At 36.3% G+C, this 12,462-nt stretch overlaps 1 protein-coding gene across 1 annotated transcript in view; it reads right to left on the bottom strand.

Moving 5' to 3' along the window:
- CFAP47 (cilia and flagella associated protein 47) overlaps window positions 1–12,462 on the bottom strand; it is a 494,762-nt gene that overhangs the window by 66,155 nt on the left and 416,145 nt on the right. The window contains exons 60-61 of the mRNA XM_035002133.1: window positions 3,401–3,560; window positions 1,921–2,015 (exon numbers count right to left, since the gene is read on the bottom strand). Of these exons, the coding sequence (XP_034858024.1) occupies window positions 1,921–2,015; window positions 3,401–3,560 (255 nt within the window). The remainder of the gene's footprint in view (window positions 1–1,920; window positions 2,016–3,400; window positions 3,561–12,462) is intronic.

Below are 12,462 nucleotides of genomic sequence, written 5' to 3'. Positions count from 1 at the left end.
ACACACAAAGAAAAGGTGGCTCACACAATGACAAGTACCCCGGGTTTAAGAATAACCTGAGCGATAGACACAGAAAAACAGAAAAGAAACAGTAAGCATTGAAGGTGATGCAGCTGAGCAGGGAAAGCAATAGGTTCTGTCTGATGTGTTTATAAGAATGAAGGATGGACTGTACAGAAAGTAAGCAATATGTATTTACATAATTGTACTCATTTTTTTCTCGAGGGCATTTGTAGACGAAGAAAATAATTACAAGAATAGGCTTTAGACTTCTGCAAAAATGATTTAATAACTAGTACACAATCTGTTTCAGAACACTGATGTTACTACTGGGTTGTGCTAAAGCAACACAGGCTATTTATAGAACTCACACTTAATTTAAAAATTGAATAATTACCAAGAGAAGTGACTTGATGGAAAATGCCTTTTTGTTTCTGCAGCATGTTTAACTTTCTTTGACGAGAACGGTGCAAGAAATTTACGTTTTATGTTTTCATAGGCTTTGTTTCAGACTGAAAAATATCTGCTTTAAATCTTTAATCTGGGAAAAACAAAACTGTGTCTGCAGTCAACATGAGCAATGTTGCTGTTAGTATTTCAACAGAGTAATGTCTAGGGTTTATTACATCACTTTGATCAGATGAGTGTATTATAAATTTTGAACCGTTCGGCTCCATGGAAAGTATACAAACAATTATCTTCCAGGAGGAAATAAAAGAAACATTTTGGCATGTTTGTGAAGCATTCAGAGGATAATTTAGTATATCTGAAACATTTATGTGTTGATAATTTTTTAACTTAAGAGCAAAAATACTTCATGTAAGACAAATGACATTTACTGTCAAAGGTACTGCTAGATATGTGGATTTTAAAATTAAACAACCTAAGGCAATATGTAACCTTGGCCTTCAGTGTATCTGGGGAAATGCTGTTATCCATGAGCAAAACTTACTATTTTCTCTTCTTCTGAAGTGTGGTGACATAATATATGGCAGTACAGGACTAACTCTGTTTCACTACCAAAGATCGGTACTGGAAGGAGAAGAAAAATTCAAAATTTCAAGACTTCTCTCAGGTCATCCGTATTGCTCAAGAGAGGGGCTCCAGAAGAGGTATCTCTTTGCAGGGCTGAGCAATTCAGCATGCCTTAGTTATGAAGAACTAGTGTAAGGCCTGGTAAGAGGTGGCTCTATGGATATCCAAGAGGAATTGCATTTCTTAGGCTTACTCTGGGAAGAAAATGGGAAAATCAAGGAATGCAGAAGAAGTGAGAAGAGTACTGAGGAAGGAGAACACACAGAAACTTGAGAGAAGTTTGGAGCAGGGGAAAGAAAAAGAGGGGTCGCTGAGAAAAAGAAAGGCATTTTAAGAGTAGGGATTTTATGTTGTGTGTATGGTAGGGAAGTGAACTTCCTTGAAAACTTCAGTATGTTCTGACTGGTTTTTGGATGTCATCATACAAGTTTAGTGTCTGGGACAACAGAGAATACAGGGATGGGTATCCCCATAGGATAGTTCTTGGATGAGACTTAGAGTTACACAGAAGCTGGAATCCGGGAAATAAGTGTGACCCAAGAACCAAAGTACCTGGGAATCTTAAAGACCTAGAGCAGGGCTCCAAGTGCCCCACAGAATGCAGAACAAAGGGGCCTGAAGTTAATGTTATTTCTATCTTAGCTGATTTTGAGGTTTCACCAACAGGAAGAACAACAGGAAATGGTGTGGTTTGGTGGAAAGATCATTGGACTTACGATTAGGAGACCAGATTCAGTGCTAGCACTCCTACCAGCAGGGCTGTTCACTTCACGACTTACTTTCTCTGGACCTTAGTTCTCTTGCTTGTACAAGAAAAGATGGGATTAAAGGAGCCTCTAAGATCATTTAGAATCTTGGTGTTCTCTGACTCTAAAATATACGTACCTTGAGGGAATTTAGGATGTAGTGCCTGTGGAAGTCCAAGAATAGGGTATATCCAGTGTATTGCTTGGATTGCTCCACTTTCTATTCCCATAGTTCTAATGAGAAATTAAATAAGGAAGAGTGAACAAAAACAAGAACACTTTCAATATTAGCATAAAAGAGAATATTCATTATTAACTTAATGGTATTTTAGCAAAGCTCATGAATTTAAACTTTGGCAGAGAGAAACTGAAATACAAAACACTTTCTGCAAATGTTATGAACATTTCAAAGCAAACCCTGGGAAATTATCACAAAGAAAAATGTACCACAAGGATCGTGAGATGTAAGTTAAAAACGAAGAGCTTTTCCCCTGCTTTTAAAAGTCGGTATTGGTATTTATTGATGAGACTAAAATGTGATTAATCAGAGGCAATATAGTTCCTATGGGTTATATTCTAAATTGGACAGGCCAAACACAAAACACAAAAAATGCCATTAAGGACAGTGACAAAGAAAGTGACAAAGAATTTACTTTTGGGGGTTATCTCTTAAAAGAAAGAGGGCATTTGTCAAAATATTCTAAGTCCATCATACACCATCAAGACAACAGCAATAGTATAGAATAGTACAGAATGGTTCTGGTCATTGTTGAAAATGGGCTTTCCTTGTTAAAAATGAAACATAAGACAGAGCAGGCAGGACCAGCTTCACGAGCACATGACTTGCACAACAAACAGCACAAGGACTCCACACCTAGAATTGTTCCACGCTTGTTTAGTACACCACTGTAACTGTCTGGAAATTCTCAACCATTTTTAAGTGAGGGCCCCCTCATTTTCATTTCACACCGGGACCCACAAATACATAGGCAGTCTTGACTGTTAGAAGGGTGAACATCGTGGCAGAATGGACACTAATGGGCTCACAGAAAAGAATTGTTTTAAATGTGAAGAAATACTTAACGAAACTATAAAAGCAGAGAAGACATACACATTTTGTATCATTATTGGAGTTTGCTTAAATTTCCGTGAAGCACTCGTCATCCTGGTAGCAACACAGGTAATATGGTGGTAGTCATGGCGGCATTTCCTTCGGGTGTCATACCCACCTGGCACAGGGCCATCACTTGGTGAATGCCAGCATCACCAGTCCCATACTCTGCCAAGACAAGCTGCTTCAGGTTGTTCTCTAGAGATTTATTATTTGTTGTCTCAGCAATAACTATTTTCCCAGTCAAAAAGAGTCGCCCCCTTGCATGTCTCTGATTCTGATTCATTGACATGATACTTAAGGTTGACTTGTTCATCACTCTGAACGTCAAATGATATATACTATACCCATATAACAAATGTATTTTCCTCTTGCGAACATATAAATTTCAACACTTCAGAGAATATAAAACCATGAACTTTACATTGCATAACATAGAAAAGAGTGATCACGTCAGCACCAGTCAAAATAAAATCATTTTCCTTCAATGTCTTTATTGAAAAGTTACCTTTTCATCTCTGTGCTCAATTCATCAAAATTGTCAATAGGCCAACTTTCTCTATTCGCCCTCATCATTTGAACAATGACCATTGTTCTGTGTAATTTCATAATGTGGGGCATAAATAACACTGGGATATCTATATTCCCTTTAGGAGGCAATGTGATTCCTGTAAAAAACACAAAAATAATTTTAAATGTGGTAAACATTTTCAGAATATAATTTTAACAGCCGAAAATAATCTCCTAATCCCCTTAACTGCCTATCAGTTTTTCAACATCACGTCTGAGCAAGAAAATGCTTTCTGCTAAATTATAAGCGCACTTCACTGGCTTCACTAATTTTCCTCAAATGCCATTAACCCTATTAAAAAACACATTTTATCCTGAGGCAAGAAGCTTCTCCTGATGAGGCTGGAAGGAATGAGGAAATGTTGAAAGTGATGGCTTGGGTTTCCCAGAGTGATAAAAGAACCATGAAACCCATGAGTCTTTCCAAGTCTTACTACAAGATTTTATTTATTTATTTGAGAGAGAGAGAGAGAGAGTGCATGTGCGTGTGTGCGCGCGCGCACACGAATGAGATGGGGGAGGGGCAGAGGGAGAGGGAAAAGCAGACTCCCCACTGAGGAGGGAACCCCAGGCCACAATGGAAGGCAGATGCTTAAACAACTGAGCCACCCAGGTGCCCCCCAAGTCTTAGACTACATTTTTATTATGTTATGTTACTCACCATACATTACTTAGACTACATTTTGCAAAAGCCAAAGTACAGCAATTTTTGACCTTTTTAATACTTTGTGTTTTTTTTTTTTTTTCCTAGACCATAACAGCTCCAGGTTTCTGCTTGGAGTACCAAAATTGTTACCAGTAAACTGTTCACTTATTTAACTGATCCACGAGGGAAGCCAAAGCTTATGTGTGACAGAAAGGGGGATCCACTCCAGGTTGTAAAAACCAGAAGACAGAAATACTGACAGCATTTTCTTTTGTTCTAATAAAATTCAAATTTTTCAACCTTTACATAAGAACCACCTGGAAAACTTGTTAGACAGGAGTCTGCTAAGCTCCACCTATAGATTCTGACTTATTCAGTCTGGGCTGGGGCCCAAAAGCTGCACGTTTAAGTAGCTCCTTATGCATTCCGGAAGCACATGGTCATGTGGCCACCCTTTGAAAAACAATGTGTTCTACCTACTGGACAAGTATTGAGAGGTTGGAAGCATGGTGAGCTTCTGGCTATTTAAAGCAGTGAGGATTTTGGAGGGATGGATGTCTTCCTTTATTTTGAAGAGTAACAAAGAGTTAATCACCATATGTTTTACATCATTAATTTTTGATGTAGTGTTCCATGATTCATTGTTTGCGTATAACACCCAGTGCTCCATTCAATACGTGCCCTCTTTAATACTCATCACTGGGCTAACCCATCCCCCCATCCCCCTCCCCTCTAAAACCTTCAGTTTGTTTCTCAGAGTCCATAGTCTCTCATGGTTCATCTCCCTTACGAACATTATTTCTTTGTAAGAAAAGATTATTAACTATATTCTGGTTATTAAAATTCTTTGTTATAAAGTCAGTGATTTTCAAAGCCATTTTGTCTCAGCTAAGAACACTGTACTAAACTATTAAGAACATCAAGAAAAGAATCAGAAAATGGCCCCTCTGCAAAACATCCCATCTCAAAATTCTTATAAATTTTAAATTTTAAATTTTACTCCAGGAAATGAAAATGTTCTGTCTCATAGCATAGTTAATAATAGTTAATAATTAATATGATTACTACTTAATATTTATTGAGTACTTGCTATATCCCAGGCTCTGTGCTAAGTATTTTTCACACAATATCTCACTTCATTCTCAGAAAATCACTGCAAATTACACGCTACTATGTTTCTCATTTAGAGGTGGAAAAAGTGAGACAATTTGGTTAGAAAACTTGCCAAAGTCCCAGTGAAAGACTGTGTTGCTTACTAAGATATCTAAACAATGTCTGCCATCTTCAACTTTGTCTTCATGAACTCTAGAGGCTTAATGAATCACTGCATTCAAATGGATAAAAGTAGCAAGAGGATAAGATAAAGAGTTGGAATAGGAATAAAAAGAGCAAGAGCTGAGTCAGAATAAATCATCCATGCATCCCCAAGGAAATCAAGTTTAGAAATGATCATTTACCCTTACAAAATTCTATGTTATCACTAAAAATAGATTTTAGTATGACTAAAAATAAAACCTAGACATTTAGATGGTGTAAGGAGCCAAGACAAAGATACAAAAGGGTAATTCATTGCCAACATCATGCTTTCTTATAATGTTTGAATTGAAAGTATGGAAAGACAATGCTATGATAAATAAGCCCATTTAGTTAACAATCCAGTAGCCTATTTGTGGCTGTAACGTTTTACCGGGTCTACAAGTAGAAATAGTTTCCTGCTGAAGTGATCCTAAGTCTCCTTCACTGTTATTATATGTTTGAATAGTAAGAATCACTGTGCTATTATTAACTTCCATGAGATCACTGAAATGTAACATTGAAAAGAACTTTGAGAATTTATCAAGTTCATTTTGTGTCTCACAACTGAGTTTTATTTTCTGTGGTTTTCCCATTATCCTGTGCCACACTCTGAGTAGAGACAGGAAAGCTGTCCTCACTTCTACCTTACAAAAAAATCTACCCATGTTTTCTTCTAATACCTATATGCTTTCATTTTTATAGTTATTTGATCCATTTGTAATTTATCCATACATATGAAATGAAGAAGAATGTATCCAATGTTACTGATTTTCTATATGGGACTAATAATACAAAACCACTTATTTAAAAATTTCACTGACTTGAAATGCTACCTTCATGGCATGTCCATATATATTTTACTCTTTTTCTGGATTCCCTAGATTTCTTCAGTCTTTCTTTCTCTTCATTTGTATATGCCACATTGCTATAATCACAGATGCTTTATTTTCTAGGGGGACTAACTGCCTCTTCCTCCAGCTCATTTTTTAAAAGAATTTTCCTACATTTGGAATGAACAGTTAGCTCCAGGAAATGGATGGGGTGGCAAACAGTACATTTAATGGAATCACCCTACATTTATACTTTTGGGATAACTGACATTTTTATCTATTCACGATCTATCCAAGAGCAAGCATATGGACTTTATCTTATATTTCTCATCTGGGCATTGTATTAGGTGCTTCTAGGTTCTTGGAATAGCTTTGCGGCCAGTTTTAATTTTCAGTCTTGCTAGAGGCTTATTTCAGCATCTTGATACGTATTTAGCAGGAAGCTGAGAGAAACCACATCAGTTTTTTTCTATCTTCTGACAAGGTAATCCAGCTAGTATGATGATTATTATACTCGTTAGGTTGATAAACATATTCTAAACTCAAAACATTTTCTGAGCTTATCTCTTTCTGTTTTATCCCATTTCCATATGGTAACCACACAAACTAACCACATATATATTTACTTTTTTCTATTACAGTTATCATTCTTTAAGTTCAAAACCCTAATAAGCATCTGGGGGGGAATATGCACATTTTGTTTTATATAATTAATTTTATGGAATTATATATTTTATGAGAGGTATACCTTATTTATAGAATTTTCAAAACCCTGATAATACTTTATGCTTAGTATCTGAGAAACATAACAAAGTGTGATATTACTGTTTTGCCTTTGAAATCTCCTATGGCCTTGTTGCACTTAGCATTCAAATTTTATTCAGTATATTTTAAAACTGCTATTTTGATTGCTCTTTTGATTAAAGGTGTTAGAAATATTTATGCACTGATCTCTCATTTGAAATACAGAAACTGTACAATGCTTTAATGGCTATGAGGTTTCCTGCCTTCTTAGAAGAAAATCTTCTCAAGAGAGTAAAATGAGCATAATCCTCATTTTAGTAATGAAAGTATTTCATCCTGGGAGGTTCATTTTTAATCACTTTAGTGGTATGACATCACTGTTTCCCACAGCATAATTTCTAATATTTAGCATGGTAATAGGAATGGCCCATGTCAGGTAATCAAAGAGATACTAAGAAACATATTAGCACCCTAAGTCATGTGATTATTTTGGTTACTGTGGTTTATTTTAAATGAGCACAAGTTTTAAATTGTAATTTTAAGTAAGAGTACAAGATGAACATGACTTGTCATCAACCATTTTCAAACATGAAATCTATTCACTTTCTACTTGGATACTTTGTATTTTCAAAAACGGATTTCAAAAATCTTTAAATTATGATGAAAACAATGGAACAGAATTGTTAATGTGGTAGTTTGGAGAAGAGCCCTTTCATTGGTTCCTGTGCAGATGCTATGGGCTGAATTATGTGTGCCACTGCTCCCTGGCCGCCATTGATATGACGCAGCCCTGATTTCCTGTATCTCAGAATGCGACTATATTTGGAGTTAGGGCATTTACAGAGGCGGTTAAGTTAAAATAAGAATGTTAGGGTGGGCCCTGGTCCAATATTACTGGTGTCCTTATAAAAAGAGGAAATTCAGATTCACAGACATACACCAGGAATATGCATACCCCAAAGGAAAGACCATGTAAGGACACAATGAGAAGGCAACCATCTACAAGCCAAGGAGAGACACCTTGGAAGAAACCAAACCCCTCAATTCCTTGATCTTGGACTTCTAGCTTGCAGAACTGTTGAGAAAATAAATTTATTTTGTTTAAGCCAGTTTTAATACCCAGTCTAGTATTTAGTTATTGCAGCCCTAGCAAACTAATCCATGAAATTATCTTTTCTTATGTTAGAGGCTGAAGTATGGGATGCCATTGAATTTGCTTACAGAAGTTCTAATTCCAGACTCTCAAAACATAGGGCAGGGGCGCCTGGGTGGCTCAGTTGGTTAAGCATCTGCCTTCGGCTCAGGTCATGATCCCAGGGTCCTGGGATCGAGCCCTGCACTGGGCTCCCTACTCAGCGGGGAGCCTGCTTCTCACTCTTCTCCCTGCCTGTGCTCTTTCTAACTATCTCTGTCTCTCTCTCTCAAATAAATAAATAAAATCTTAAAAAAAAGAGACTTCTTTAAAAAAAAAAAAACATAGGGCAGATAAAGAAACTTGACTCTGATTGCTATTTGGCTGCTATGATCACGGAAAAGCTAGGGATGAAGCATTCTTCCCTTGCTACTTGTATCTTGTCGACTGAATGGGGCCATCTAATGAATAGCAAAAAGGACATTTCAGGGATTGTGTTCTCTTTGTTAAGGATTAGTGACTGTTGCTGCTTTACTCTATCTTTTGAAGAGCTAGCTAATGCTTGAGATTTAATGAAGAAGTTTATCCAAAGAAGATACCATCAAAGGGACTAGTGTAGAAAAAGTAAGCACTAAGTTGAAGATCAGATTTACTAAAACAGATAATTGGGGAAAAGATACAAATCCATGCTTTTCAGAAAAATATGCTATTTGGGACATATAGTTTTAAAAGTAGATTTTGGAGTTATTCAACACAAATATGATTGCTAAGGTAAGTTTTACACCATGAACTAAGCACCTGTAAGTTAAAGTTTTGTGTTTGCTTTTTAAGTCTAAGAATTCATTAGCAAAAATAAAAACAAAGAAATGCTTAAAGCCTTTTGGCTAAGATCAAGTGTAGAAAATATTAATTTTAATGTAAACACTTCATTGCTGGCTCAAAATGAGTGAAAAATCCACTATTAGAGCCTCTTGACCAGATGCACAGTGAAGGAGAGAGTTTTCTATGATTAAAAGCCATCAAATACATGCTGCATAAGCCCCGACAGTGATGAAAGAAGGGTTTTGAGCTTTACCTGAGTGTTTGGAATAGAATATCTTAATGTTCCTTCCAGCTCTAATACCCTATGATAACATTTTTCCTCATAAATAGAAAAGATAAATGAGATTCAAAAAATTAATTTCAGGGAATTGAACATTTTCTTGGAAAGCAGCTAATTTTAATTTTAGTTAAGATCACCCACAGAAAATTCTAAGATAATGTCTAGTACTACAACTAATATACTTTGTTGATCAATTACCATGTTCTCCTTGCCCCTGTACCATACTAAGTAGTGTGTGTGTGCACGTGCACGCATAAACACACATGTGTATGTACGTGCGTGTAAGACCTCTCTCTTTACTTACAGGTATACTCTATGATATAGTGTAGAGCATGAGCTTTGGAAGTTTAAATTTTTGCTCTGTTATTTGCTAGCACTGAGAAAATTATTTCAATTTCTAAGTGAGATTTTCCTCTTATGAAAAAGCTAATATAATATACATATCAATATACATATCAAGGTTTTGCTATGGCAAAGATACTACTCCAGTTCCATCCACATAATACCATTTTGTACAGTATAACACTAATTCCACACTGTTTTATACTTTCACTTATTCATTTTCAGAAAGTGCTACGTGCCACGCACTATAAGAAGCACTGGGGATAAAACAGTGAAAAAAAATGTATCCCCTGCTTTTCTGAGTCATGCATTCCAGAATGCGTTAGGGGGTGAGAGCAGGAGTCAAACAATAAAAAAATGTATTTGTATGTATGGTGTAAATAAAACAATAAAGGGTTAGAGAGTCATGTGGATGTTAATATAGGGTGGTCCAGGAAGGCTTCTCTGATAAGGTGTCATTTGCACAGAGCACCTAAGGAAGTTTGAGAAGCCTTGTAGACATCCATGGCGGGGACTATGGAGATAGCAAGTGGCTATATGAACTGGATTTAAGGAGAGGTTGAAGCTGGGCCTATCAATTTAGAAGTTCTTAGAATCTCAGGTGTGGCTGAATGAGGAGAGCTCATAGGGAATGAGTGTGGCTAGAAATGAAGAGAAGAGAAGATTGAGCCTTGGGCGTCCAGGAAGTTACGGGGATGGGAATAAGGGAGAAACATGCAAAAGAGAATGAGGAGGACTTACTAGAGAGAGAGAAGGAGAATCAAGGAAGAATAAGTCCTGGAAGCCAGTTGTTTCCAAAACAGTGAGAGATCAGCTGTGTCGAGTTGGGCAAGACGAAGACTGCATACAGATGATTAAATCTGGCAGTGTTAGGTTACTGATGAAATTAAAAAGAGTATCTGTAGACGGATGGGGCATACAGCCAGCTTAGTTTAGGTACAAAAGAATAATGGTGTAAGTGAGGACAGTAAGTATAGAAAACCTTTCACCATGTTTTGCAATAAAGAGGGATCAGAGAAATGGGATTGTAGCTGGAAAGGATAAGGGGTAAAAAGAGACATGTCTTTTAACATCAGGAGCTATTATTATAGCATGTGTATGTTGATAGGAAAAATACAATAACAGTTATTATAGAGAAGACAAAAGGGGAAAACTCCTGGAGAGTTCCATGTAGTTGAGAAGCTGTGGGATTCAGTGAATGAGTAGAGGGATGGCCACAAGAGCACAGAGAACTTTTCTGATATAATGGGAGGGAATGCAAGACACAAGGATGAAAATAAAATTAGGCTGGTTGGTATAATGGAAGAAGCAGACAATTAGACTCTGATTTGACTCTATATTCTCAATGAAATAGGAAGAATGTCAGATGTGAGAAGAAGAAGAGGAAATGCTGCATGTCAGTGGTAGTTACCAAGTTTCTATTCACTGTAGGAAATTTTACTATAAGCAGATTTTACTAAAGCAAAATCATGTCCCACCAAAAGTTCATCATTTAAAATTTACTTATTTCTCTACTTTCCTTTCTCTCCATCTACTCATCTATACATCTATCAACCATTCTCCCTGTCTTAAAGGCCTATAATGCCTAAGCAGATACTAGTCTCCTCTCTGTTAGAATATTCACCTGCATTTCTGCAACTAAGAAAATTGCATAAAATGGAAAAAAAAAAAAAAAGGGCTCTGTGCCTTGGGCTCCATTTTACAAGCCCAGACATTATATAAACTATTTTAATAAGTTCAATTTCTGCTCTCTGTGTAAAAGTATTCTAGTGGTATAAGTGGGTCTAAATTTCAGGTTACAGAGACTTTTCTAAAAGGCAGGCATCCAGACAACTTTGTATAAGAAAAGCTGTAGCTTTGTGTTTTACAATAAAATCAGTAGCTTCACTGACTAAGAAATCCACCTGCTGTATGCTGTAAATTGTAATTACAAATCTATGTGATTAGAACCTCTGCTTATTTGTGTGTTAAATTGGTCATTTGACATAATAGGAAGAGAAATTTTATTAAAAATGTGAAATCATGCTCAGCTGCAGACATAATTTAATAAACATTCATGACAATTATCTGGAGACCTGGGCATACTTTATGTTAGGCAGCTGCACACACGGTAAATGTCACTAAACACTGAGCTCTTTTTTTAAAGGATTTTATTTATTTTATTTTTACAGAGAGAGAGAGAGATTGAGAGAGAGAACAATTTGGATAGAACTTCTGTAAGCAAATTCAGTGGCATCCCATACTTCAGCCTCTAACATAAGAAAAGATAATTTCATGGATTAGTTTGCTAGGGCTGCAATAACTAAATACTAGACTGGGTATTAAAACTGGCTTAAACAAAATAATTAATTAATTAAGAGGGGCAGATGGAAAGGAAGACAGAATAATTAATAATTAACCATAATTAATTGATCTATTTATTTATGTTGTTTGATTTTGTCATTTTTAGTATATAAGTCCTATACATGCTTTGTTAGATTTACTCTTAAGTAAAACCAAACCCCTCAATTCCTTGATCTTGGACTTCTAGCTTGCACCACGACTTTCCTTATCCCCCTCCTGTACCCATTTTCTTTCCCCATCCTATTTGATTATTGTCTGTCTTTTCCTACTAGCATGTAAATCCCAGTAGGGCAGAGATATTTGCCTATTTAGCTCCCTGCTGTATCTACAGAATTTAGAACAGGATCTTAGCATATTGTAGCTCTCAATAAATATTAGTATGGGAAGGAGTTGAGCAAGGAACTGTTTATTACTGGAAATACCATAGGAAATGAGAGAAAATATTGTTTGCGCATTGGAACTTAACAGAAAGTGGAGAAAAGAAGAGGAGTAAATAGGTAGATAACTACACAATAGGTTTTAAGTTAATTATTTAGGAAGAGAGAATTAATGAAGACTGCTCTCA

The sequence above is a fragment of the Mirounga leonina genome, unplaced genomic scaffold (assembly GCF_011800145.1).
Source record: "Mirounga leonina isolate KUSES-001 unplaced genomic scaffold, KU_Mleo_1.0 Mir_101609, whole genome shotgun sequence".
NCBI classification, from domain to species: domain Eukaryota; kingdom Metazoa; phylum Chordata; class Mammalia; order Carnivora; family Phocidae; genus Mirounga; species Mirounga leonina.
Note: the sequence above shows the minus strand (reverse complement) of the source record. Positions and strands in the feature narration are given on the sequence as shown.